Consider the following 25859-nt stretch of genomic DNA (forward strand, 5'->3'; position numbering starts at 1 on the left):
TTTGCACCTTTGCTTGGAGGATAAAGTTCTTAGCCTATATACAAAGGAAAGCCTCTGCGGCCCTAGCAACAATCTACCTCTAAAAGCCTTCATTCAGCTTTATTTTAGAGATAGGGTCTCGCTATATCGCCCAGGCTGGAGTGCACTGGCATGATCTCAGCTCACTGCAGACTTGACCTCCTGGGCTCAAGTGATTCTCCCACCTCAGCCTCTTGAGTAGCTGGGACCACAGGCTACGCCGCCAGGCGCAGCTAATTTTTTTTTTTTTAGACAGGTTTAGCTACGTTGCCCAGAGGGGTCTCGAACTCCTGAGCTGAAGCAATCTGTCTCCCTCGGCCTCCCAAAGTGCTGAGAATACAGGAGTGAGCCACCGCGCCCGGCCTCAAGCTCTAAACTGCAGCAAGAATCACTGGTAGTTCCTTTGCACTCAGTTTCCTAAACTTGAAATCCCACCCTTCCCGGGCATCCTTGCCCAGATTCCTAACCTTTGAACACAACATACGCGTGACTCCCTTTTGGAAAGCCTTCTGCAAGCCTTCCGGGTATGGTTCTGCAACACCCTGTGTGTATCTCTATCATAGCACTCAGGCACTGCATTGTGTTTATTTGCTTACAGGGCTATCTTTCCCAGTTTTTTTTTTTTTTCCTTCTCCATAGAACCACAAAGTCAGATAAGCTGAGTTTCTTGAGGACAAATTCAGTAACTTGTAAATATTTGAATCTCCAAGAGTTGTAGGGTACCAAACTGTGGAGCTCAATAAATGTCAGATGAACTAATAAACTGAAGAGAGAGGTGGGAGGCTAGATGGATGGGTCAGGAAAAAGAATTTTCTTTTTTCTCGCAAAGTGCTCGGATTACAGGCGTGAGCCACCGCGCCCGGCCAGGAAATATAATTTCTTTTCTTTTCTTTTTTTTTTTTTTTGAGACGGAGTCTCATTCTGTCGCCCAGGCTGGAGTGCAGTGTGCAAACTCGGCTCAAAGCAACCTCCGCATGCGGGTTCAAGCAATTCTCCTGCCTCAGCCTCCCGAATAGCTGGAATTACAGGCGACCGCCACCACGCCCGGCTAATTTTTGTATTTTTAGTAGAGACGGGGTTTCACCATATTTGCCAGGCTGATCTCGAACTCCTGACTTTGTGATCCGCCCGCCTCGGCCTCCCAAAGCGCCGAGATTACAGGCGTGAGCCACCGCGCCTGGCCAGGAAAGATAATTTCCAAGTACGAAATATTGTAGATTGGGAGGACCTCAGTAGCTTGGGAGAAGTGCACAGTGGTGAGTTATAGGATGGCAATGAGGTCATAGAACTATGAAGTCAAGGTTAACAATAACGCGTGCAGGCAAAACTGACAAGGGGCGGAACAAGGGGTAGCGGGTCTCCAGGACCTGGCATTAGGACGTGCGTGTTGTGGAGCAGGTATTTGGAGCCAGGCCCCACTTTCGAGTTGTCTTTCCGCCGGAACCAGAGACTGCGGACGGGGCCAGGAACCAAGCACCGTTAGGGAGATAAGGAAGGTGCTATAGCCCACATTCATCCTCTACGGCCACAAGGCCAGAGGGGGCCAGGCTGCCTCCTCACAGCATCAGCTTTTTCTTCGGCTTCATTTCCCTCTGGAAAGCGCTTTCTCACGGACGCTGCAAAGACCGAAAGGGCAGCCCCTGCCCTGCTACCCTCCAGGGAGCCACCACTCTAGAGTCCAGGCTCCTCTGGACATTATGTGACTTGGGGGACGACTTGCCTTTCTTCTGAAACACGGCTGCAGGCTATAAGTTAAAAACACGGGGCTTAGCTCCCCCTCAATAACGACGCGGCAGTCGTTACTGACGACGTTATTGACCCTCTGCCACCCGGCCCGCTGCAAGAAGAGTTCCACTTCCTCCCCGGAAAACGCGGCCGGAAGGGGCGGGCTTTCCGCCTGGACCAGGCGCTTCCGCCACCATGGCTTCACGTGGGGTTGTTGGCATTTTCTTCCTCTCTGCTGTCCCTCTTGTGTGTCTGGAACTCCGGCGTGGGATCCCGGATATAGGTAAGTGTTGACTTTTTCCCTTCGACAGTCACAGCTGGGTAATTTTCACAAAATGTTGCATAGAACGACCGCCTCTTCGGCTGCGTCGCTTCGGAGCAGCTTTGACTACAACTCCCAGACTGCATCGCCTCTGTCCCCCCACTTCCGGAGCCGACTTCACTTCGAGGAACCTTTTCCCTCCAGGTGTGATGGTTTTATGTGTAAAAGGGTAGAGGCAAAGAGCACAGGGGCAATCATAGACAGTGCTTTCGCATCCTGGCGAACACTCAAAAGGAAATAAACAGGTTGATAAGATGAAGGCCTTGTGAGAATTTAGGCTGAGAAGTTTTTTGTTTTGTTTTTAGAGACAGGGTCTCACTATGTTGCCCAGGCTGGTCTCGAACTCCTGGGTTCAAGAGATCCTCCTGCCTCGCCTCTCAAAGTGCTGGGATTACAGGCCTGCGCCACTGCGCCCGGCCCTAGGTTTAAATAAGGGGCCACGCCCGTGAAAAGCCAGTGGGGGCAGGGAAGGGATAGGGGAGGGGAGGAATATTTTAGGCAAAAAGATTGTGACATGTTGGAGGAAAAGGTGAAGGCCATTGTGGCTGAATCATGGAGAGTTGGGAGGAGGAGGAGGAGAAATTGGCTCAGGATAATGACGTTTATTGAACACCTAATATAAGCCAAACACCAGGTGCTGGTTATTATCTTATTTAATCTGCACTGCAATCAGAGGAGGGTAGGCACTATTATAATCCCCATTTTACAGTTGAGGGAACTGAAATTTAGGGAGGTTAAGTGACTTCCCCAAGGTTTTAAAAAGGTCACTCGATTCTGTATGGAGAATGCTTTGGACGGAAGCTATGGTGGAAGCAGTAAGGCACATCAGGCTTTGGAAGTTGACAAGTGGTGGTGATGGCTTGGACTAGAACAATAACAGAGGAGATAAAATGTAGACAGATTTGGGATATTGACGGAGTAGGATCAACCAACAGGCTTTGTTTATGGGTTGATGTTTGGGGCAAGGGAAAGGAAGGATTCAAGGACGACTGCCTCATGGGGGACTGAGCAAACCTAGGTATTTGGTAGTGCTACTGGTAAAGGGAAAATGGAAAGAAAAACAGTGGAGATGCTGAGAATCATGAGTTGATTTTTGGACATTTCAGTGATCAGTTTACATGTCTGTCTCCCTTTTTAAGGTGAATTCTAAAGTTAGAGACCATAATGAAACTTGGTTGTGTACTCCCTCTCTTTCTCCACGTTTTCTCCCTGCTCACAAGGAGTCAGATGCCTAGAAATGTTGCGTGCAATAAGAAATGAAAATAAAATGCTTTAAAAAAAAGTACAAAGACTCTCCTGAAGCTTCTCACTCACTCAAGCTGTGTTGGAATATAACAAGACCTTTATCCAAAGGATCAGAAATGTTGAATTCACACTCAGCATTTCCGCAATTCACCTGTTCCCTTGTCTTTTTCAACATCCACCCCTACTCTGCTCATTTATTATTTTTTGAGACAAGGTCTTGCTCAGTCACCCAGGCTGCAGTGCAGTGGCACGGTCATGGCTTACTGTAGCCTGGACTTCCCGGCTCAAGTGATCCTCCCACCTCAGCCTTCTGAGTAGCTAGGAATACAGGCGCCACACCACCATGCCGTGCTAATTTTTTGTATTTTTTGCAGAGATGTGGTTTTGCCATGTTGCCCAGGCTGGTCTGGAACTCCTAGGCTCAAGGAATCCGCCCACTTCGGCCACCCAGAGTGCTGGGATTATAAGTGTGAGCCACCGTGCCCAGCCAGAAATATGCTTCTTGAAGGCAGAGACCAAATGGAATTTGTTTTTGTATTCCCAGCACTTACCAGTGTCTAGTTTAATAGAACTAGGGACAAGGGTTCTAGAAATTGCACCTGGGCTCCTGGCAGCATCTTTATCTAGTTCTTGAAATTTTCATGGAATTAGCTTCCTTCTCAGAATTCTGAACAAATGATTGTTTCCTTTGGATTGTTTCCCCTTTTTAGTTTTCTCTTTTTAATATATATTTTTTCCTTTTTTTTTTTCCTGCTACCTTTGGATTCTTGATAGTGAGCTTCCACTAATTATTTCTTAACAGTATTTAAGTGTGTTTTACACATCATACTTTATACCAGCAGCAGGGCTGGTTATGCCTATACTAATATTCAGACATATATTGAAAAACTAGCCTTGTCTTTTTCTACTGTGTAAAAACCTTTATTGTCAATACATTTTACTTGTACTTAAGCTAAATTTTTTTTTCTTTTTTATTTTTGAGACAGAGTCTCACTCTGTCACTCAGGCTGGAGTGCAGTGGTGCAGTCTCAGCTCACTGCAACTTCCGTCTTCTGGGTTCAAGCGATTCTCCTGCCTCAGCCTCCTGAGTAGCTGGGACTACAGGCATGTGCCACCATGCCCAACTAATTTTTTTGTATTTTTAGTAGAGGCAGGGTTTCAGTATGTTGTGCCAGGTTGGTCTCCAACTCCTGACCTTGTGATCCACCTGTCTTGGCCTCCCAAAGTGCTGGGATTACAGGCGTGAGCCACCGCGCCCTGACTAAGCTAAATATTTTAAGGCCAGTTCCTCACGTTGAAGTACACTGCTTATGGGGTCTATAGTTTCAGTACACAAAAAAATCCCAGCACTCTGGGAGGCCGAGGCAGGCAAGTCATGAGGTCAAGAGATCGAGACCATCCTGGCCAACATGGTGAAACACTGTCTCTACTAAAAATACGAAAATTAGCGGAGCATGGTGGCGCACGCCTGTAGTCCCAGCTGCTTGGGAGGCTGAGGCAGGAGAATCGCTGGAACCTGGGAGGCGGAGGTTGCAGTGAGCCGAGATCACACCACTACACTCCAGCCTGGCAACAGAGTGAGATTCTATCTCAAAAAAAAAACAAAAACAAAAACAAAAAACTTAAAATTTTTTTTCTTTAAAGGTATACACACAAATATAGTTCTTTCATATTCTCATGTGATGTTTGCAAATTGCCTGTTAGAACGAACAGCAGTAGTATGGAACATAAATCCCACACCTCAATGGTTTTTTTTTTTTTTTTTTTTGAGACAGAGTCTTACTCTGTTGTCCAGGCAGGAGTGCAGTGGCACAATCTCTGCTCACTGCAACCTCCGCCTCCCAGGTCCAAGCCATTCTCCTACCTCAGCCTCCCAAGTAGCTGAGATTACTGGTGTGCACCACTATGCCTGACTAATGTTTCTATTTTTAGTAGAGACGAGGTTTCACCATGTTGCCCAGGCTGGTTACAAACTCCTGAGTTCAAGTGATCCAGCCACCTCAGCCTCTCAAAGTGCTGGGATTATGGCATGAGCCACTGCGCCTGGCCTCAATGGTTTCTTTACATACCAATACTCTAGATATTAAACTACTTTTGTATTGGCCAGAGATAAAATAGATTAAATTATGTGTTGTATTGAATAACACCTGAATCAACAGTTAATACTGCCAAGTTGGAGGAGCTGTGATTTTTTTTTTAAAGTCATACTTCTTCTCTAAGCAACTTTAAATTGCTAGGGTTTTAGGGTTTTAAAAGAATATTAGGCCAAGCAAGGTGGCTCATGCCTGTAATCCCAGCACTTTGGGAGGCCAAGTTTTCTTTTTTTAATATATATTTTTTCCTTTTTTTTTTTTTTTTTTGCTACCTTTGGATTCTTGATAGTAAGCTTCCAATAATTATTTCTTAACAGCATTTAAGTCTGTTTTACACATCATACTTTATACCAGCAGCAGGGCTGGTTATGCCTGCACTAATATTCAGACATATATTGAAAAACTAGCCTTGTCTTTTTCTACTGTGTAAAAACCTTTATTGTCAATACATTTTACTTGTACTTAAGCTAAATTTTTTTTCTTTTTTTTTTTGAGACGGAGTCTCACTCTGTCACCCAGGCTGGAGCGCAGTGGTGCAGTCTCAGCTCACTGCAACTTCCGTCTTCTGAGTTCAAGCGATTCTCCTGCCTCAGCCTCCCGAGTAGCTGGGACTACAGGCATGCACCACCATGCCCAAGAAAGGAGGCCAAGACAGGAGGATCATTTGGAAAAAAAAAATAATATTATCTGATGGCCCACATCTGTGGTCCCAGCTGTTTGGGAGGCTGACATGGGACGACTGTTTGAGCCCTGGAGGTCATGGCTGCAGTGAGCTGTGATCAACTGCTGCACTCCAGCCTGGGCAAGAGAATGAGATTCCATCTGAAAGGAAAAAAAAAAAAGGCAAGAATATACATCTGTTTTCAGTTTAAAATAAAACATTTAAGTCTATATATGTTTTTTTCTTTTTTTTGAGACAGAGTTTCACTCTGTCACCCAGGCTGGAGTGCAATGGCATGATCTCTGCTCACTGCATCCTCTACCTCCCGGGTTCAAGTGATTCTCCTGCCTCAGCCTCCCAAGTGTCTGGGATTACAGGCACCCACCATCATACCTGGCTAATTTTTGTATTTTGGTAGAGATGGAGGTTTCACCATGTTGGCCAGGTTGGTCTTGAAGTCCTGACCTCAGGAGATCCGCCCGCCTTGGCCTCCCAAAGTGCTGGGATTACAGGCATGAGCCATCTCGCCTGGCCTGTATATGTGTTTTTCTGATTCCTTCTTTAAGTTTTAGTTAATTGACTAATTACCAGCCTTGATCACGTTGGATTCCTCTGTATCTCTGCCATTTATCTTTTGAAAATTAAAAACACAAAACAAGAGTAAAAATTCCAAGAGGATGGAAATCATTTTTAACCCAGCTTTGTTCACTGTCCCTCAACATTTGCTAAATTGTATTATGCAAAGTAGGTAGTTAGATTTCTGCTCAAATAATTTTCACTTTGGTTCTTAATATAACACCAAATACTGGCTCGGTGCAGTGGCTCATGCCTGTAATCCCAGCACTTTGGGAGACTGAGGCCAGCGGATCACCTGAGGTCAGGAGTTCGAGACCAGCCTGTCCAGCATGGTGAAACCCCATCTCTACTGAAAATACAAAACTAGCCAGGCATGGTGGTGCATGCCTGTAGTCCCAGCTACCCAGGAGGCTGAGGCAGGAGAACAGCTGGAACCCAGGAGGCAGAGGTTGCAGTGAGCCAAGATTGCGCCACTGCACTCCAGCCTGAGCGACAGAGTGAGGCTCCATCTCAAAATAAAATAAAATAAAATAAAAAATAAATAAATAAATAAATAAACCAAATACTATATTTTTACTTTTTCCTCCGCAAGCATGTAAATTGTAATTTTACTTACAAGTGACTAAATGTCAAGAAATAAAGAAGCACACAGTTGCACAATTTAATTGTGAGAAATAAGAATTTGGTGTTTCAGAGATTATCATAGAACTAGAATTTGACACGATATTTTATTTTTCCTTTTTTTTTTTTTTTTGAGACAGAGTCTCGCTCTGTCGCCCAGGCTGTAGTGCCATGGCACGATCTTGGCACACTGCAAGCTCTGCCTCACAGGTTCGACATTTTCCTGCCTCAGCCTCCCGAGTAGCTGGGACTACAGGTACCCACTACCACACCTGGCTAATTTTTTGTATTTTTAGTAGAGACAGGGTTTCACTGTTAGCCAAGATGTTCTGGATCTCCTGACCTCTGATCTGCCCGCCTTAGCCTCCCAAAGTGCTGGGATTACAGGTGTGAGCCACCACGCCTGACCAACACGATTATATTTTCAGTTTTATTTCTAGTTATGTAATTTTCTCTATATGGGAAACTACAACTTATACATTACTGATATTCATAATATAGTGTAGCTGATCGCTCTAATTATAACTGTATTCCCAAGATAGTGTTTATTCTAGAATTATGCTCTGTACATTTGTTCTGGAAATGACAACCATCATGAGTTTTTTAATGCCCAAAGGAGAATACAGTAAACCCTCTGTATCCCTGAGTTCCACATCCGAGGATTTAAGCACCTGTGGATTGAGACTATTCAGAAAGGGCTGGGTGTGGTGGCTCATGCCTACAATCCCAGGACCTTGGGAGGCCAAGGCGAGCAGATTGCCTGAGTTCAGGAGTTCAAGACCAGCCTGGACAACATGACGAGACCCCATCTCTACAAAAAATACAAAAATTAGCCGGGTGTGGTGGTACATGCCTGTAGTCCCAGCTACTTGGGGGCACTAAGGCAGGAGGCTCGCTTGAGCCTCAGGAGGTTGAGGCTGCAGTGAGCCGTGTTCTCACCATTGCACTCCAACAGCCTGGGTGGCAGAGCAAGACCAAGAAGAACAACACCCTGTCGGCTGGGCACGGTGGCTCACGCCTGTAATCTCAGCACTTTGGGAGGCCGAGGCAGGTGGATCACGAGGTCAGGAGATCGGGACCATCCTGGCTAACATGGTGAAACCCCGTCTCCACTAAAAAATACAAAAAATTAGCCAGGCGTGGTGGCAGGCACCTGTAGTCCCAGCTACTCGGGAGGCTGAAGCAGGAGAATGGCATGAACCTGGGAGGCGGAGCTTGCAGTGAGCTGAGATCATGCTGCTGCACTCCAGCCTGGGCGACAGAGTGAGACTCTGTCTCAAAAAAAAGAAAAAAAAAAAAAAAAAAAAGAAGAGCAACACCATGTCTCTTAAAAAAAGAAGGAAAGAAAAGAAAATATTCAGAAAAAAAATGGATAAATGGATGTTTGTCTGTCTGTCCCGAACATCTACAGGCTTTTTTCCCTGTCGTTAGTCCATAAACAATAAAGTATAGCAACTATTTATAGAGCCTTTACGTTGTATTGGGTAGTATATGAGTCATCTATAGATGATTTAAAGTATGTGGGAGCATAGACTGTATGCAAACACTGTGCCATTTTATATCAGGGACTTGAGCATCTGTGGATTTTGGTATACTCAGGAGTCCTGGAACCAATACCCCATGAATACTGAGGGATGACTATATATGAACAAAATCATAAGACAGTTGTATAACTTCTACTATACTTTTCCAGTACAAATAATCTTCTAATGTGTCATAATTTATTAGGAGTATCAAGAAAAATGTTTTGGGTTGGGCATGTTGGGTCATGCCTATAATCCTAGCACTTTGGGAGGCCAAGGCAGGAGGATCACGTGAGCTCAGGAGTTTGAGACCAGCCTAGTCAACAAGTGAGACGTCATCTCTTAAAAAAAAGTTTTGAATTTTAATTTTAGTTTTTTTCCTTTATCAGGAATCAAGGATTTTCTTTTGCTTTGTGGCCGGATTTTGTTACTGCTTGCTCTTCTTACTTTAATTATTTCTGTGACTACCTCATGGCTTAACTCATTTAAATCTTCCCAAGTTTATCTGAAGGGTAAGTTTATTATTTATTCTACCCTTTTATACCATTCTACTCAAATTTATTTATTCTAGAACTTTGCACAGTAAGAGCCATTTTACTATTAATTTGTGATGTGTAGTTTCAGGGAGAGTAATCAGTACAACTTTAGTCATGATTTTTTGTGTTGGTTTTTAAAAATTAGTGATGATTGTTTTGCATGGACTATATCCCAACATTTTTATGAGAAATTGTACATTTTTCTTATATATGTGTTTTAAAGCTCTATCATTTCTAAGTTGTTATATGGTAAATTCCCTAATTTTAAATTGGGTGTTTGTGCTGCTTAACTGCCATTTGATACCTACAGTTTATGAGCTGTTCTACAGAGTGAATGTATCTACCATTAATCTTTTTTTTTCTTTTTTTGAGACGGAGTCTTGCTCTGTCACCAGCTGGAGTGCAGTGGCGCGATCTTGGCTCACTGCAACCTCCACCTCCTGGGTTCAAGCGATTCTCCTGCCTCAGCCTCCCGAGTAGCTGGGACTACAGGCGTGCACCACCATGCCAGCTAATTTTTGTATTTTTTTAGAGACAGGGTTTCACCATGTTTACCAGGATGGTCTCGATCTCTTCATCTCGTGATCCGCCCGCCTCGGCCTCCCGATGTGTTGGGATCACAGGCGTGAGACACCACACCTGGCCAATCTACCATTAATCTTGAAAGGCTTTTCATCCTAATTTTTTATTCCATTCTAGCAGTTTTTACTTAGGCACCTTTGTCTTTTATATGTAAATGTTTTTAATTTTAGGAAATCATGCTTGTTTTTAGTTTTTTAATTTGAGACAGAATCTCACTCTGTCACTCAGGCTGGAATGCAGTGGCGTGCTTGGCTCACTGCAACCTCCTCCTCTCAGGCTCGAGTGATCCTCTCGCCTCAGCTTCTGAGTAGTTGGGACTACAGGTGTGTACCACTGCACCCGGCTAATTTTTGTAGTTTTTGTAGAGGTGGGATTTCGCCATGTTGCCCAGGCTGGTCTCTAGCTCCTGAGCTCAAGTGATCCACCTGCCTCAGTCGCCCAAAATGCTGGGATTACAGGCTTGACCCACTTCACCCAGCCTGTTTCATTTCTGATAAGCAAAAGTTTGTGAGTCCTAGAAGCCTTTTAAAATAATATTGTACTTAGCCTCAGAATAGGTGAATCTTAAAACCAAAAACTACACATTTTCTATGCTACTAGGAAGAAGCTTGTCATTAGTGAATTTGGTACATTGTGTTTTGTTTCACTGTTTATTTAAATGTAAGTAAATAAAAGGAAAGTGACCAGTATTTAACGTATAGCCCTTTCAAATTAACTATGAATAAAACCATAATTCTAAAAGGTTATACTGTTCAACCCAAACATAAATGAAAATGTGATGTGTTAGGGTCTCCCAACCACAGACTTTAGATTTTTTTCTTTCTTTTGATACATTATTTGGTTGGTTATATATACTTCAAATGAGATACTTGGGAAGTACAAAGCACTTTTATGTTTTGATGTCTTAGAAGAAGAAGAAAAGAACGAGAAAAGACAAAAACTTGTGAGAAAAAAACAACAAGAGGCACAAAGAGAGAAGGTAAGGCAGAATTTTTAGAGACTTTATGCGTAGAGAAATACAAAAATCTCTGAGGCAATTAAAATTAAGGTCTGTTGCTTCTGTTTTTGTGCTAAGATTTAAAAAAAATATAATGAGGTCAAATTCACGTGACATAAAATTGACCATTTTATTTTACTTATTTATTTTCAAAATGGAGTCTCGCTCTGTCACCTAGCCTGGAATGCAGAGGTGAAATCTCGGCTCACTGCAGTCTCCGCTTCCCAGGTTCAAGCGATTCTTCTGCCTCCACCTCCCGAGTAGCTGGGATTACAGGCACGCACCACCACACCAAGCTAATTTTTGTATTTTGAGTAGAGATATGGTTTCGCCATGTTGGCCAGGCTGGTCTTAAATTCCTGACCTCAGGTGATCCGCCTGCCTCAGTCTCCCAAAATGCTGGGATTACAGGCATGAGCCACCATGCCCAGCCAAAATTGACCACGCTGTTCAGTGACATTTAGTACATTCACAACGTTGTACAACTACCACCTCTGTTCCATCTCCCGTAAAGAAAACCGTATACTCTTTAAACAGTCACTCCCCACTCTGCCCTCATCCCATCCTCTGGAAACCACCAGTCTGCTTTCTGTTGGTACGGATTTACCTATTGTGGATGAATAATATTCCATTGAATAGATATGCCACTTTTTTTTTTTTTTGAGACTGGGCCTCTCTCTGTTGCCTAGGCTGGGGTGGAGTGGTACAACCATACCTCACTGTCGCCTCAAATTCCTGGGTTCATGGGATCTTCCTGCCTCAGCTTCCTGGGTAGCTGGAACTACAGGCACACACACACCACTAAGCTCAGCTAATTTTTAAAAAATTTTGGGCCAGGTGTGGTGGCGCACGCCTGTAATCCCAGCACTTTGAGAGGCTGAGACGGGTGGATCACGAGGTCAAGAGATTGAGACTATCCTGGCCACCAAGGTGAAACTCCGTCTCTACTAAAAATACAAATATTAGCTGGGCGTGGTGGTGGGCACCTGTAGTCCCAGCTACTTGGGAGACTGAGGCAGGAGAATCACTTGAACCCAGGAGCCAGAGATGGCAGTGAGTGGAGACTGCACCACTGCACTCCATCCTGGGTGACAGAGTGAAACTCCATCTCAAAACAAAAAACAAAAACAAAGGATGTTGGCTTCCCTCTCCAGATTTAAGACCTGAAATTCTGAAGATGGCACTTGGTTTCCCATTTGTGACAAATCCTCGGAGTTGCCATATCGACATTCAATTTGAATCAGGATAGGAAAAGTAGATCCTCCCGTTCTCTCAGGAAATGGGATTGTTCCCAGCATGAAAACCACAACCTGGTTGATAACTTTCATAATCAGGCGGGTCAAAAACAAATGTCTGTCCAGCTTGCTGTCCAGCTGTCGGCACGAGCCTCCCCACAACCAAGCAGCGAAACAGGGTGGCAGTGGCTCTGTTCAGCCAGCAGGGCTCTTACTTGGTTCTTATTTACAACTCTATAGACAGCGTACATTTTTAGGAACATTAATGTATAGTAACAACACTTAATTTGTTGTTTTGAACAGGCCAGCAGATACATAGAGAACGTTTTAAAACCTCACCAGGAAATGAAATTGAGAAAACTGGAGGAGCGCTTTTATCAAATGACGGGTGAAGCTTGGAAATTAAGCAGTGGGCACAAACTTGGGGTTGGAAAATATTCTCATTTTATATTTTGAATCCTCTTACTATGTTTCCTATTATGTGATTGATTTTTAATTGAAAATGATGTTAGTCTGCTTTTAGGAGTTTTTATTGATAATGATTGTATATCAGTTTTTGTTCAGCATACTTGTTTATCACATGGTTAAGGGGTTGGTCTTTTTTTTTTTTTTTTTTTTTTTTTGAGATGGAGTCTTGCTCTGTTCCCCTAGGCTGGAGTTCAGTGGCACAATCTTGGCTCACTGCCAACTCTGCCTCCCAGGTTCACGCCATTCTCCTGCCTCAGCCTCCCAAGTAGCTGGGACTACAGGCGCCCGCCACCATGCCCAGCTAATTTTTTGTATTTTTAGTAGAGACGGGGTTTCACCATGTTAGCCAGGATGGTCTCAATCTCCTGACGTCGTGATCCGCCCTCCTCAGCCTCCCAAAGTGCTGGGATTCCAGGTGTGAGCCACTGCGCCCAGCTGGTCTTTGTTTTTAAAAGACAGTCTCTCTCTGTTGCCCTGACTGGGGTGCAGTGGCACGATCATAGCTCACTGCAGCCTCAAACTCCAGGGCTCAAGGGATCCTCCTGCCTCAGCTTCTTAAGTAGCTGGGACTATAGGTGCACCCTACCATGGACTGCACCTGGCTGGTTAAGTGGTTTTTGGTGCCTAAAGAGCATATAACTTGGTTCCTTAAAAAGCTGTTGTGGTGGCTCATGCCTGTAATCCCAGTAATTTGGGAGGATGAGGCAGGCAGATTGCTTGAGACCAGGAGTTTGAGACCAGCCTGGGCAACATAGGAAGACCCTGTCTCTACAAAAAAAAATTAAAAATTAGCCAGACGTGATAGAGTGTGACTATAGTCTCAGCTACTTGGGAGGTTGAGGCAGGAGGATCACTTGAGCCCAGGAGGTCAAGAGGCTGCAGTGAGCCGTGACTGCACCACTGCACTCTAGCCTGGGAGACAGAGCAAGACCTTTTCTCCAAAAAAAAAAAAAAAGACTGACTGTGACATAAGATAGTCTTTAAAACTGTCAAATAAATTGCTATTGTCTTATATGAGGACAAGAACATTCTGATCTTTCCTCAAGTCAAGATCTCCAAGGTATTAAGCTCATGTTATAGATGTTATTATATATTATATATTCTGATTTTTAAGTCAAATTAAACTTTGGTTATGTTTTCCTTCAGCGTTGAATATGAATTTTGTCAGTTTCTATAGAAGTTTACAATTTTAAGTTTTCTTTTTTTTTTTGAGGCCGAGTCTCACTCTGTCACCCAAGCTGGAGTGTAGTGGCACCATCTCAGCTCAGTGCAACCTCTGCCTCTCAGGTTCAAGCAATTCTTCTGCCTCAGCTAATTTTTGTTTTTGAGACAGAGTCTCTCTCCATCGCCCAGGCTGGAGTGCAGTGGTGCGATCTCAGCTTACTGCAACCTCCGCCTCCTAGGCTCAAGCAATTTTCCTGCCTCAGTCTCCCACGTAGCTGGGATTACAGGTACCTGCCACCACGCCCGGCTAATTTTTGTATGTTTTTTTAGTAGAGATGGGATTTCACCATGTTGGCCAGGCTGGTCTCTAACTCCTCACCTCCAGTGATCTGCCCACCTCGGCGTTCTGAAATGCTGGGATTACAGGCGTGAGCCACCGTACCCGGCCAATTTTTGCATTTTTTTAGTAGAGATTGGGTTTCACTGTGTTAGCCAGGCTGGTCTTGAACTCCTGACTTCAGGTGATCTGCCCTCCTCAGTCTCCCAAAGTGCTGGGATTACAGGTGTGAGCCACAGCACCCGGCTCAAGCCTCGTGTTTTCTTGTCCACGGAGATAATGCTTTAATTTTTTGGGTCTCATAATGGCTTGCTAATATTTTTCTACTGATATGCCATCAGGGTAAAAAAAAGGAAAAAGGAAAAACAATTGTGAATAGAATAAAGTTGATAGAAAACATCTCTTTAGAAATTGTCTGTTGTGTTTGACCAGGGTGATGAAGGTACAAGTCAGACATCTTTGGAAACACCAAACAGAGAAGCAGCAAAGAGCCAGAACTTGCCTAAACCTTTAACTGAATTTCCATCTCCTGCTGAACAGCCCATGTGCAATGAGGTAAATTACTTCATGCCTCTCACTGAATTGTGTCTGTGTGCAGTAGGAGTATTGAACTCTGGGTGAGGTGGTGTAGTGGGTGAAGATCAGGCCTGGCCTTTCATCCAGATGGTGTCTTCCCACTGCCTTACAAAGTGATCACCCAAGAATAGGCTGGGCGCAGTGGCTGATACCTGTAATCCCAACACTTTGGGAGGCCGAGGCCGATGGAGGTTGAGGCCAGGAGTTTGAGACCAGCCTGGCCAACATGGTGAAACCCCATCTCCATTTAAAAAAAAAAAAAAAAAAAAAAAGAATTTTCCCTGTTCAATATTAGTAATATTCTGAATCCAACTTGGAAGCAATAAAGACAAATGATAATAGGTTTAGAAAATACTCAATTCTTAGCCAGGCACGGTGGCTCACACCTGTAATCCCAGCACTTTGGGATACCAAGGCAGGCAGATCACCTGAGGTCAGGAGTTCAAGACCAGCCTGGCCAACATGATGAAACCCCATCTCTACTAAAAATACAAAAAAATTAGCTGGGCATGGTGGCAGGCACCTGTAATCCCAGCTACTGAGGAGGCTGAGACAGGAGAATCGCTTGAACCTGGGAGGTGGAGGTTGCAGTGAGCCAAAATTGCACCATTGCACTCCAGCCTGGACAACAATAGTGAAACTCTGTCTCAAAAACAAAAAACAAAAAGGGCTGGGCGTGGTGGCTCATGCCTGTAATCCCAGCAGTTTGGGAAGCCGAGGTGGATGGATCACGAGGTCATGAGTTCAAGACCAGCCTGGCTAAGATGGTAAAATCCCATCTCTACTAAAAATACAAAAATTAGCCGGGTGCAGTGGCAGGCGCCTGTAATCCCAGCTACTCAGGAGGCTGAAGCAGGAGAATTTCTTGAACCCAGCGGGGTGGAGGTTGCAGTGAGCCTAGATTGCGCCACTGCACTCCAGCCTGGGCGACAGAGTGAAACTCTGTCTCAGAAAAAAAAAATTGACATTTTTTCTTTCTTTTTTTTTTTTTTTGAGACAGAGTCTCACTCTGTCGCCCAGACTGGAGTACAGTGGCGCAATCTAGGCTCACTGCAGGCTCCACCTCCTGGGTTCACACCATTCTCACCATTCTCCTGCCTCAGCCTCCCAAGTAGCTGGGACTACAGGCGCCCGCCATCGCACCCGGCTAATTTTTTTGTATTTTTAGTGGAGACGGGGTTTCACCATGTTAGCCAGGATGGTCTCGATCTCCTGACCACGTGATCCGCCTGCCTCGGCCTCCTAAAGTGTTGGGATTACAGGCGTGAGCCACTGTGCCCGGCCGAAAATACTCAATTCTTTTTAAGGAATTTGATTATGTAAAAATGAAAAATATAATGCTTACAAAGGGAAGCATTCCTATTAACTTAAGAACATTATCAAGCCCTGTCTTGTGAGTGGCTAATAGCTGTTATTAACACGAGTGTATAATTTTCCTTATTGGCCCTTCTAGAGAATAGATTAGCAATCAGTCACTTTGGATTAGTGCCCAGGTTTATTATACATGTTGTTCATTCAAATCTTCAATCCCTAACTTAATTCCAATTGGAGCTGGAAAGATTAGAAATAAGAAATCCATTTTTACCGGCCCTTAGGGAAAGCTGGGAGACTGTCTATTCCCTGAAAATAGTTTCTAAGATATTGCTTCTCAATCTGAGATTTCCTGGTCCCATAGTGGAGATTGAGCAGGGGAATCAGATTATTGAACTATCACTGACCTTTGAAAAAGATCGATATGAACTAAATGGACTGATTAAAAATTCACATTTGTGTTTTGTTAATGACACTATCTTATGCTGATGGCAGATTTTATTGACAGTCACATATGCTTTTGATACCAAAGAAAACAAATGAGTTATTTAGTAAATGCAAATAAGGTTAGATTAAATGTTATAAAATATACTCTATGGTATTAATAAAGAGAGTTCCTGGAGATGAAGTCATTGGTAACAAATGTTTTAATGAAAGAAAATGGTCTAAATATCTGGATTATTTTATTTTTATTTTCTTGAGACAGAGCCTCACTCTGTCACCCAGGCTGGAGTGCAGTGGCGCAGTCATGGCTCACTGCAATCTCTGCCTCCTGGGTTCAAGAGATTCTCGTGCCTCAACCTCCTGAGTAGCAGGATTACAGGTGTGCGCCACCATGCCTTGCTCATTTTTGTATTTTTAGTAGAGATGGGGTATCACCATGTTGGCCAGGCTGGTCTCAAACTCCCGACCTCAGGTGATCTGCCTGCCTCAGCCCCCGAAAGTGCTGGGATTACAGGCATGAGCCACCACACCCAGCCCAATATCTGGATTCTTAGTAGATTAATGGAAATAGGGAAACATGAGTAAATGACAAAAGCAACCAAAGTGAATGGTTTCTGGCAGTCACCTGGGAGTGTGAGTGACAAAAAGTCCATATTCATGTTAAAATGTGTATATGGGCCGGGCGCGGTGGCTCACGCCAGTAATCCCAGCACTTTGGGAGGCGGAGGCGGGCAGATCACAAGGTCGGGAGGTCGAGACCATCCTGGCTAACACGGTGAAACCCCATCTCTACTAAAAATACAAAAAATTAGCCGGGCATGGTGGCGGGCGCCTGTAGTCCCAGCTACTCAGGAGGCTGAGACAGGAGAATGGCGTGAACCCAGGAGGCAGAGCTTGCAGTGAGCCAAGATCGTGCCACTGCACTCCAGCCTGGGTGACAGAGTGAGGCTCCGTCTCAGAAAAATAAATAAATAAAATGTGTATATGTTTGAAGCAAAATAATTTTGGGGTCTTATTGAATTTTTTTTTTTCTTTTTAAGATGGAGGCTTGCTCTGTCACCCAGGCCAGAGTGCAGTGGCACAACCTCAGCTCACTGCAACCTCTGCTTCGTGGGTTCCAAGCGATTTTCCTGCCTCAGCCTCCTGAGTAGCTGGGATTATAGGCACCCACCATCACGCCTGGATAATTTTTGTATTTTTGTAGAGACGGGGTTTCACCATGTTAGCCACGCTGATCATGAACTCTTGACCTCAAGTGATCCACCTGCCTCAGCCTCCCAATGTGTTGGGATTACAGGCATGCGCCACTGCGCCCAGCTGATTCATGTTACTATTTATCCTGTTTTTATGTATATGTATGTGAATATGCATACACAATCATATATATGTATATTTTAAGTGACAGGGTCTTGCTTTGCTGCAATGGTTGGCCTTGAACTTCTGAGCTCAAGTGATCCTCCTGCCTCAGCCTCCTGAGTTGCTGGGATTACGGACATGAGCCACTGCATCTGGCTTGCTTTTTTACATAGTACATTTTTATATATTAGTAATATTTTGGAACATAATAGAAACAAAATCCTTTAAGAATGTATGGATTGGGAGCTATTATCTCAAATCCTATTATGATTAATTTTTAGCACACTTGCCCAAAAATGTTTATTAATTGAGCTATTTTCATTATAAACTCTTTATAGATGTATAAAGAAAAGATTTAAGTAAGCTTAGATGTTTGTCTAAACTCTGCATTGAGAGGAACTCTTCTCATTGACACTTTTGTTTGCTTCTTGAAAATGTTTACATTCCTCTTACCAATACTTTTCTTTAGATTCCTGATTTACCTGAAGAACCTTCTCAAACAGCAGAAGTGAGTCTATTTTTCTCTTCGAAAATTAAACTTATTTCTATTTTCTTTGCTAACATCCATTAAATATGTCTTATCTAAACTTGGGTTTAGAAAGAAATGATAGCATAAGTGTTCATGTGATTATACTGTAACTAGGTCTTTTTTAGAACATAGAGACAGGGTCTCACTATATTGCCTAGGCTGGCCTTGAACTCCTGGGCTCAAGTGATCCACCCACCTCAGCCTCCTGGGTAGCTGGGTCTTATTTGGAATGTAGTGTAGTATCAAAGTCCTGAACATGAGTCGTATTTTGCAAGCCTGCTGTCTGCTGAGTTGTCTTTTTTTTTTTTTTGAGATGAAGTCTCACTCTTGTTACCCAGGCTGGAGTGCAATGGCATGATCTCAGCTCACTGCAACCTCCGCCTCCTGAGTTCAAGTGATTCTCCTGCCTCAGCCTCCCAAGTAGCTGGGATTACAGGCATCTGCCACCACATCGGGCTAGTTTTTGTATTTTTAGTAGAGATGGGGTTTTACCATGTTGGCCAGGCTGGCCTGGAACTCCTGACCTCAGGTGATCTGCCTGTCTTGACCTCCCAAAGTGCTGGGATTACACCCACCTACTGCCTCAGGCATAGGACACATGTGGGCTTTTCCAGAACTTTAGGTCAGAAAATGCGTTGCTTACTAAAACAATCAAAATAGGCATATGTCCCAGCACTTTGGGAGGCCGAGAGGGGAGGATTGCTTCAGCTTAGGAATTCAAGACCAGCCTGGGCAACATAGTGAGACCCTGTCACTATAAAAAGGAAAAAAAAAGGAAAAAAAACTAGGCAAATGACTTCAAATTGCAGTTCTCCTTTTCAAAGGAGAAAATGAGGAGGGCAACTACTTTGTAGATGTTTTAATTTAGGGGTGGTTTGCTGTTGGGGGCTGGGCTGGGACTGATCCCCAACTCTGTGTCAAGCTGCCTTCTTCCCAGTTGCTGGGTCATAGTCCGTGGTGCCTTCCTGTCACTGGCCACCCTACTTACAGACACTTCCTAATGTATGGGGAACACAACATGTCTTGAAAGCCATTAAGTCATTTGGGCAATAAATCCAGAAGGAGAACCTAACTTCTTGGGGCTCGGCAACAGTTATACTCCTTGGAAACCTTTTTTTTTTTTTAAGAGACGGGCTTTTGCTGTGTCTCATAGGCTGGAGTGCCTTGGCATGATCATAGCTGACTGCATCTTCAACCTCTCAGGCTCAAGTGATCCTCCTACCTTAGTGTCCCAAGTAACTAGAACTGCAGGCACATGCCACCAGCCCTGACTAATTTTTAAATTAAAAAAAGAATTTTTTTGGGTAAAGATTGGGTCTCACTGTGTTGCCCAGGCTGGTCCGACTCCTGGTCTCAAGTGATCCTCTCACCTTGGCCTCCCCAGGTGGTGGGATTATAGGTGTGAGTCACTGTGCCTGATGGGAAAGGTTTTTTTTTTTTTTCTTTTGAGACCAAGTCTCACCGTATTGCTCAAGCTGGAGTGCAATGGCATGATCTGGGCTCTCTGAAACCTCTGCTTCCAGGTTCAAGCCATTCTCCTGCCTCAGCCTCCTGAGTAGCTAAGACTGCAGGTGTGCGCCACAATGCCTGGCTAATATTTGTATTTTTAGTAGAGATGGGGTTTCACCATGTTGGCCAGGCTGGTCTCGAACTCCTGACCTCAAGTGATCCGCCCACCTCGGCCTCCCAAAGTGCTGGGATTACAGGCCTGAGCCACCGCACCTGGCCTGATTGGAAATATTTTCTAACATAGCTTTCCTGAGAGGGAGGGGTGCTGCTCTAAAATCACCAGTTATGCATAATATGATACCCATATAACTCCCAGCACAGTTAATGATCATATTAGTCATAAAGGGTTTCTTGACAGGTGAAAAATAAACACTAATTTGTCATCTTTTCATTTTATAATGTCTTTTTTTTTTAAACAGAGTCTTGCTCTGTCATCCGGGCTGGGGTGCAGTGGTGTGATCACAGCTTACTGCTGCCTCAGATTCCCTGGGCTCAGGCTGTTCTCCCACTTCAGCTTCCCAAGTAGCTGGGACTAGAGGCATGCACCACCACATCTAGCTAATTTTTCTGTTTTTTGTGGCGGCAGGTGTCTCAAACTCCTGGCCTCAAGTGGTCTGCCTGTCTCAGCCTCCCAAAGTCCTGGGATTACAGGCGTGAGCCACCACCATGCCCTACCTATGTCTTTTAATAATTAGCAAAGCAGCATCTAAGTCCTTTTTAGCTGCTTAGCTGTTTTATGGAATGAAAGGAATTGCAAAGAGCAATGGATCGGAGTTCTTATGTGAATCTTTCTTCCTTAGGTAGTTACTGTTGCTCTCCGATGTCCCAGTGGGAACGTCCTGAGGAGAAGGTTTTTGAAGTCCTACGGCTCACAGGTAAGTGAAGGAATTCACATTTTGAGAAATATCTTTGTTGAATTTGGCAGTAGTTTATTCACATGCCGTGGGGAAGGTGTGATCACACTGTCATCTGCACCTCCCATCAGGTATGGATAAAGGACATTTCCAGGTACTCCACATTGCAGAAATTTGGCTAACTAGGCATGCCTGCCGGATGTCTCTGAGTTGTGATCTCTGCATTCACATTTTACTCATTCTTTCCCTTTGGTGTATTTTTCCTTTGTTGTTTGCTTTCATTACATTTTCATAATTTGATGGGCAAGATGCTTTTAAATCCTTAGGAAGTAGCCACTATTAACTTTAGACTTTTTTTTCTTTTAAAAACAATACTGTGGGCTGGGTGCAGTGACTCAGGTCTGTAATCCCAACACTTTGGGAGACCAAGGTGGGCAGATCACTTGAGGTCAGGAGTTCGAGACCAGCCTGGCCAACATGGTTAAACCCCATCTCTAGTAAAAATAAGAAAATTAGCTGGGCATGGTGGCGGACCCCTGTAATCCCACCTACTCGGGAGGCTGAGGTGGGAGAATCACTTGAACCTGGCAGGCAGAGGTTGCAATGAGCCGAGATCGTGCCACCGCACTCCAGCCTGGGTGACAGAGCAAGATTCTGTCTCAAAAATAATAAATAATAAAAACAATACTGTGGTTGTTAGTGATAATTTGGAAAACATGGAAAAGTAGAGAGAGAAAAAAATTTGATCTGTAGTCTCATGCCAAAACCAGTTACTAACATTTTGGTATATTTCCATCTCTAAGTACATTTAAACATATAATTATATGTGCATTAAAAATATATGTAAATAATATTCTGTCCTGTTTGTTGTATTTAACCTTCAGTGACAAGAATGCTGTAAACCGTAATGGAAAATACTGGATTTGACTACATAAAAATTCCGGCCAGGTGCGGTGGCTCATGCTTGTAATCCCAGCACTTTGGGAGGCTGAGGTGGGTGGATCATGAGGTCAGGAGATCGAAACCATCTTAACATGGTGAAACCCCGTCTCTACTAAAAATACAAAAAAATTAGCCAGGCGTGGTGGCAAGCGCCTGTAGTCCCAGCTACTGGGGAGGCTGAGGCAGGAGAATGGCATGAACCCAGGAGGCAGAGCTTGTAATGAGCTGAGATCATGCCACTGCACTCCAGCCTGGGTGACAAAGTGAGACTCCATCTCAAAAAAAAAAAAAAATTTAAAATTCCATAAAGGAACTGTTCATAAAGTTTAGAATTTTTTTTTTTTTTTTTTTTTTTTTTTTGAGACAGAATCTTGTTCTGTCACCCAGGTTGGAATGGAGTGGTGTGATCTCTGCTCACTGCAACTTCCATCTCCTGATCTCAAGCAGTTCTTGTGCCTCAGCCTCCTGAGTAGCTGGGACCAGAGGCATGCTCCACCGTTCCTGGCTAATTTTTTATTTTTAGTAGAGATGGGGTTTTACCATGTTGGCCAGGCTGGTCTCAAACTCCTGGGCTCAAGTGGTAGGCCCACCTTGGCCTACCCAAGTGTTGGGATTACAGGCGTGACCCACCACGACCAGCCCATTTTACTATTTATGTATGATAGTTATTTTTTATAAGGAACTTAAATCAAGGAAGAGATGAACACCTCAGTAGACTGGCAGGGAAAGAAACACATGAATATCACGATTTCCTGAAGAAGAGTCAGTGATAAATATATGAAAAAAATGTTTGGTCTCACATAGAATCAATGAAATACAAATAAAATGAAACAGTATTTTCTACTTAACTAGAGTGTCAAAGATTAAATAGAAATCGTACTCAGATTTGGCAAATGTGTTGGGAAAACAGGGATTCTTAAAACTTTAATAGTTTTTTGGCCGGGTACCATGGCTCACACCTGTAATCCCAGCACTTTGGGAGGCTGAGGCAAGCAGATCACGAGGTCAAGAGATCAAGACCATCCTGGCCAAAATGGTGAAACCTTGTCTCTACTTAAAATACAAAAATTAGCCGGACATGGTGGTGCGTGCCTGTAGTCCCAGCTATTCGGGAGGCTGAGGCAGGAGAATCGCTTGAACCCAGGAGGCAGAGGTTGCAGTGAGCCAAGATCGTGCCACTGCACTCCAGTCTGAGAAACAGCAAGACTCCATCACAAAAAACAAAACAAAACAAAACCTTTAATATTTTTTATTTTTTTAAAAAATAGAACAGGTCTCACTATGCTGACCAGGCCAATCTTGAACTCCTGGGCTCAAATGATTCTCCTACCTCGTCCTTCCAAAGTGCTGGGATTACAGGTGTGAGCCACTGTGCTCGGCCATCGTAACTTGTTAATGTGAATGTAAATAGGATCAGTGTTCCTGACAGATAATTTACCATTATTGTTATTTATTTTTGTGAGATTGGTTCTCACTCTGTCACCAAGGCTGAAGCACAGTGGTGCAATCACAGCTCACCGAAACCTCAACCTTCCTGGGCTCAGGTGATCCTTGCACCTCAGCCTCCTGAGTAGCTGGGATTACAGGCATGCACCACCAGGCCTGGCTAATTTTTGTATTTTTTGTAGAGACTGGGTTTCGCCATGTTACCCAGGCTGGTTTCAAACTTCTGTGCCATTATATGTTTGGGGAAAAAAATTTATATATATATATATATATATATATATATATATATATGTATGTATGTATGTATACACACACACACATATATATACACACACACACACATATATATATAGTTTTGAGACTGAGTCTTGCTCAGTCACCCAGGCTGGAGTGCAGTGGTGGGATCTTGGCTCACTGCAACCTCCGCCTCCTGGGTTCAAATTATTCTCCCTCCTCAGCCTCCTGAGGGCCTGAGATTACAGGTGCCCGCCACCATGCCTGGCTAATTTTTGGCTGGGCGCAGTGGCTCACAGCCGTAATCCCAGCACTTCGGGAGGCCCAGGCAGGCAGAACACTTGAGGTCAGGAGTTCAAGACCAGCGTGGCCAACATGGTGGAACCCCGTCTCTACTAAAAATACAAAAATTAGCTGGGCATGGTAGTGGGCACCTGTAAAATCCAAGCTACTCTGGAGGCTGAGGCAGGAGAATCGCTTAAACCCAGGTGGTGAAGGTTTCAGTGAGCCGAGATTGTGCCATCGCACTCCAGCCTGGGTGACAGAGCGAGACTCCCATCTCAAAAAAAAAAAAAAGAATATTCCTAGCTCTAAACTCATGGCAAGCTATTTTCCTTTAAGTTCTAGAAAGTTTCTTTGAAAGGTATGAAAATTCTGTCTCATTACTCCTAGGGATATGATTTTACATTGACAAAATTATAAAATGTTATGGTGGTCTAAAGGGACACGGTGTGTAAGTATTTGATAATGACTAAGCCAAGCTTTTCATCTTCTAGGTCTTATTTGACTGGATGACGAGAATTGGGTACCACACATCTCTATACAGCCTTTCTACTTCCTTTCCCAGACGGCCTCTGGCAGTGGAGGGAGGCCAGTCGCTGGAGGACATAGGAATAACTGTGGACACTGTACTCATCCTGGAGGAGAAGGAGCAGACCAACTAGGAAAGAAGGGCAAGCTCCCTGTTTGCATGCAGTCAGTCATGCCATGACCTTCTGGCACAATAAAGGCTTCACTTTCAAATCACACCATACCTTGATTGAGCTCATGGCAGTAAACTTTGAACATTGATATCCATGGGAATAGGATTAGAAAAGGATTGCTTTCTGCATATAATAATCTGTGGACTGTACCATTTTACAGTGTAACAAATGAGAATGAGGTAGAAATGTATGCAGTAAGGCACTCAGTAATTGGTATTTTTTCCCAGCTGACATGATTTCTCAGTGTTAGAAAACAAACCCATAGAACTTTGCTTTCTGCCTCTTCAATCCATCTTACCACACAATATTTCATGATTCAAATTCTTCAAAGTCTTAGAAGCAGGAATGTTTATTCTGCTGTATTTCTGTGAAATTAAAAACTTGGAAGAAGCTTCAAAGGTCTTGGAGGCTTTAAAGTTCTTTCTGTTGGGTATGCATTACAGTTTACTTAACTGATGTTTGCGATTTATATAATTTTGCCTTGTATTAAATGTTACAAAGTTCCAAATGAATCAGTATTTAAAAAAGTAAAACTATGAAAGCATTAAAATAAAGGTGAATTTTTAAAACTGTATCTGATCATTTCCCTCTCCTGCTTATAAGCCTATAATGATAAAGTCATGCACTGTAACACTAAGTTCAGACTCCAAGTGTGGTTATAAAAGGCTTTTAACTTTGTTCTACTCACTCTTTTTTTTTCTCATGCTCTGTTTTAAGTCTGCTCAGGCCGGGTGTGGTGGCTCACACCTGTAATCCCAGCACTTTGAGAGGCCAAGGCGGGCGGATCATGAGGTCAAGAGATCGAGACCAGGCCGGGCACAGTGGCTCACGCCTATTATCCCAGCACTTTGGGAGGCCAAGGCAGGTGGATCACAAGGTCAGGAGTTCAACACCAGCCTGGCCAAGATGGTGAAATCTCATCTCTACTAAAAATACAAAAATTAGCCAGGTTGAGTAGCAGGCGCCTGTAATTCCCAACTACTTGGGAGACTGAGGCAGGAGAATCACTTGAACTCGGCCAGCAGAGGTTTCAGTGAGCTTAGATCATGCCACTGCACTCCAGATGGCGACAGAGTGAGACTGTGTCTCAAAAAAAAAAAAAAAAAAAAGTTCAAGACCAGCCTGACCAACATGGTGAAACCCCATCTCTACTAAAAATACAAAAATTGGCTGGGCGTAGTGGCTCACGCTTGTAATCCCAGCACTTTGGGAGGCCAAGGCGGGCAGATCACGAGGTCAGGAAATTGAGACCATCCTGGCTAACACAGTGAAACCCCGTCTCTACTAAAAATACAAAAAATTAGCCGGGCATGGTGGCGGGCGCCTGTAGTCCCAGCTACTTGTGAGGCTGAGGCAGGAGAATGGCGTGAACCCGGGAGGCGGAGCTTGCAGTGAGCCGAGATCGCGCCACTATACACCAGCCTGGGCGACAGAGCGAGACTCTGTCTCAAAAAAAAAAAAAAAAAGAAAATACAAAAATTAGCTGGGAGTGGCAGCGTGCGCCTGTAATCCCAGCTACTCGGGACCCTGAGGCAGAAGAATCGCTTGTAACCCAGGAGGCGGAGATTGCAT

At 44.0% G+C, this 25859-nt stretch overlaps 1 protein-coding gene across 9 annotated transcripts; it reads left to right on the forward strand.

The window, feature by feature from the left end:
- Nucleotides 1–928: 928 nt before the first annotated feature.
- Nucleotides 929–24861, forward strand: UBXN8 (UBX domain protein 8). 9 transcript variants are annotated; one of them, XM_054497934.2, is made up of 8 exons: nt 929–2026; nt 9174–9296; nt 10811–10881; nt 12438–12560; nt 14536–14658; nt 18260–18298; nt 20629–20703; nt 24081–24861. In XM_054497934.2, the coding sequence occupies exons 1-8, from the start codon at nt 1939–1941 to the stop codon at nt 24246–24248; spliced, it is 810 nt and encodes a 269-aa protein (XP_054353909.2). In that variant the 5' UTR covers nt 929–1938; the 3' UTR covers nt 24249–24861. The 9 variants fall into 9 exon arrangements, with proteins under 9 accessions (XP_054353909.2, XP_054353911.2, XP_054353912.2 ...); XM_054497936.2 differs by having other exon boundaries at nt 10814–10881; XM_063668610.1 differs by lacking the exon at nt 929–2026 and adding an exon at nt 2038–2209 and having other exon boundaries at nt 10814–10881.
- Nucleotides 24862–25859: the final 998 nt, after the last annotated feature.

The sequence above is a fragment of the Pongo pygmaeus genome, chromosome 7, assembly GCF_028885625.2.
Source record: "Pongo pygmaeus isolate AG05252 chromosome 7, NHGRI_mPonPyg2-v2.0_pri, whole genome shotgun sequence".
Lineage (NCBI taxonomy): Eukaryota > Metazoa > Chordata > Mammalia > Primates > Hominidae > Pongo > Pongo pygmaeus.

Bases quoted from the DNA above. Each gene is read 5' to 3' on its own strand.
- UBXN8 (XM_054497934.2), top strand. From the start codon at position 1,939: ATGGCTTCACGTGGGGTTGTTGGCATTTTCTTCCTCTCTGCTGTCCCT. The intron at 18,299-20,628 runs GTGAGTCTATTT...TTTCTTCCTTAG, and splicing joins AACCTTCTCAAACAGCAGAA to GTAGTTACTGTTGCTCTCCG. The intron at 20,704-24,080 runs GTAAGTGAAGGA...TTCATCTTCTAG, and splicing joins TGAAGTCCTACGGCTCACAG to GTCTTATTTGACTGGATGAC.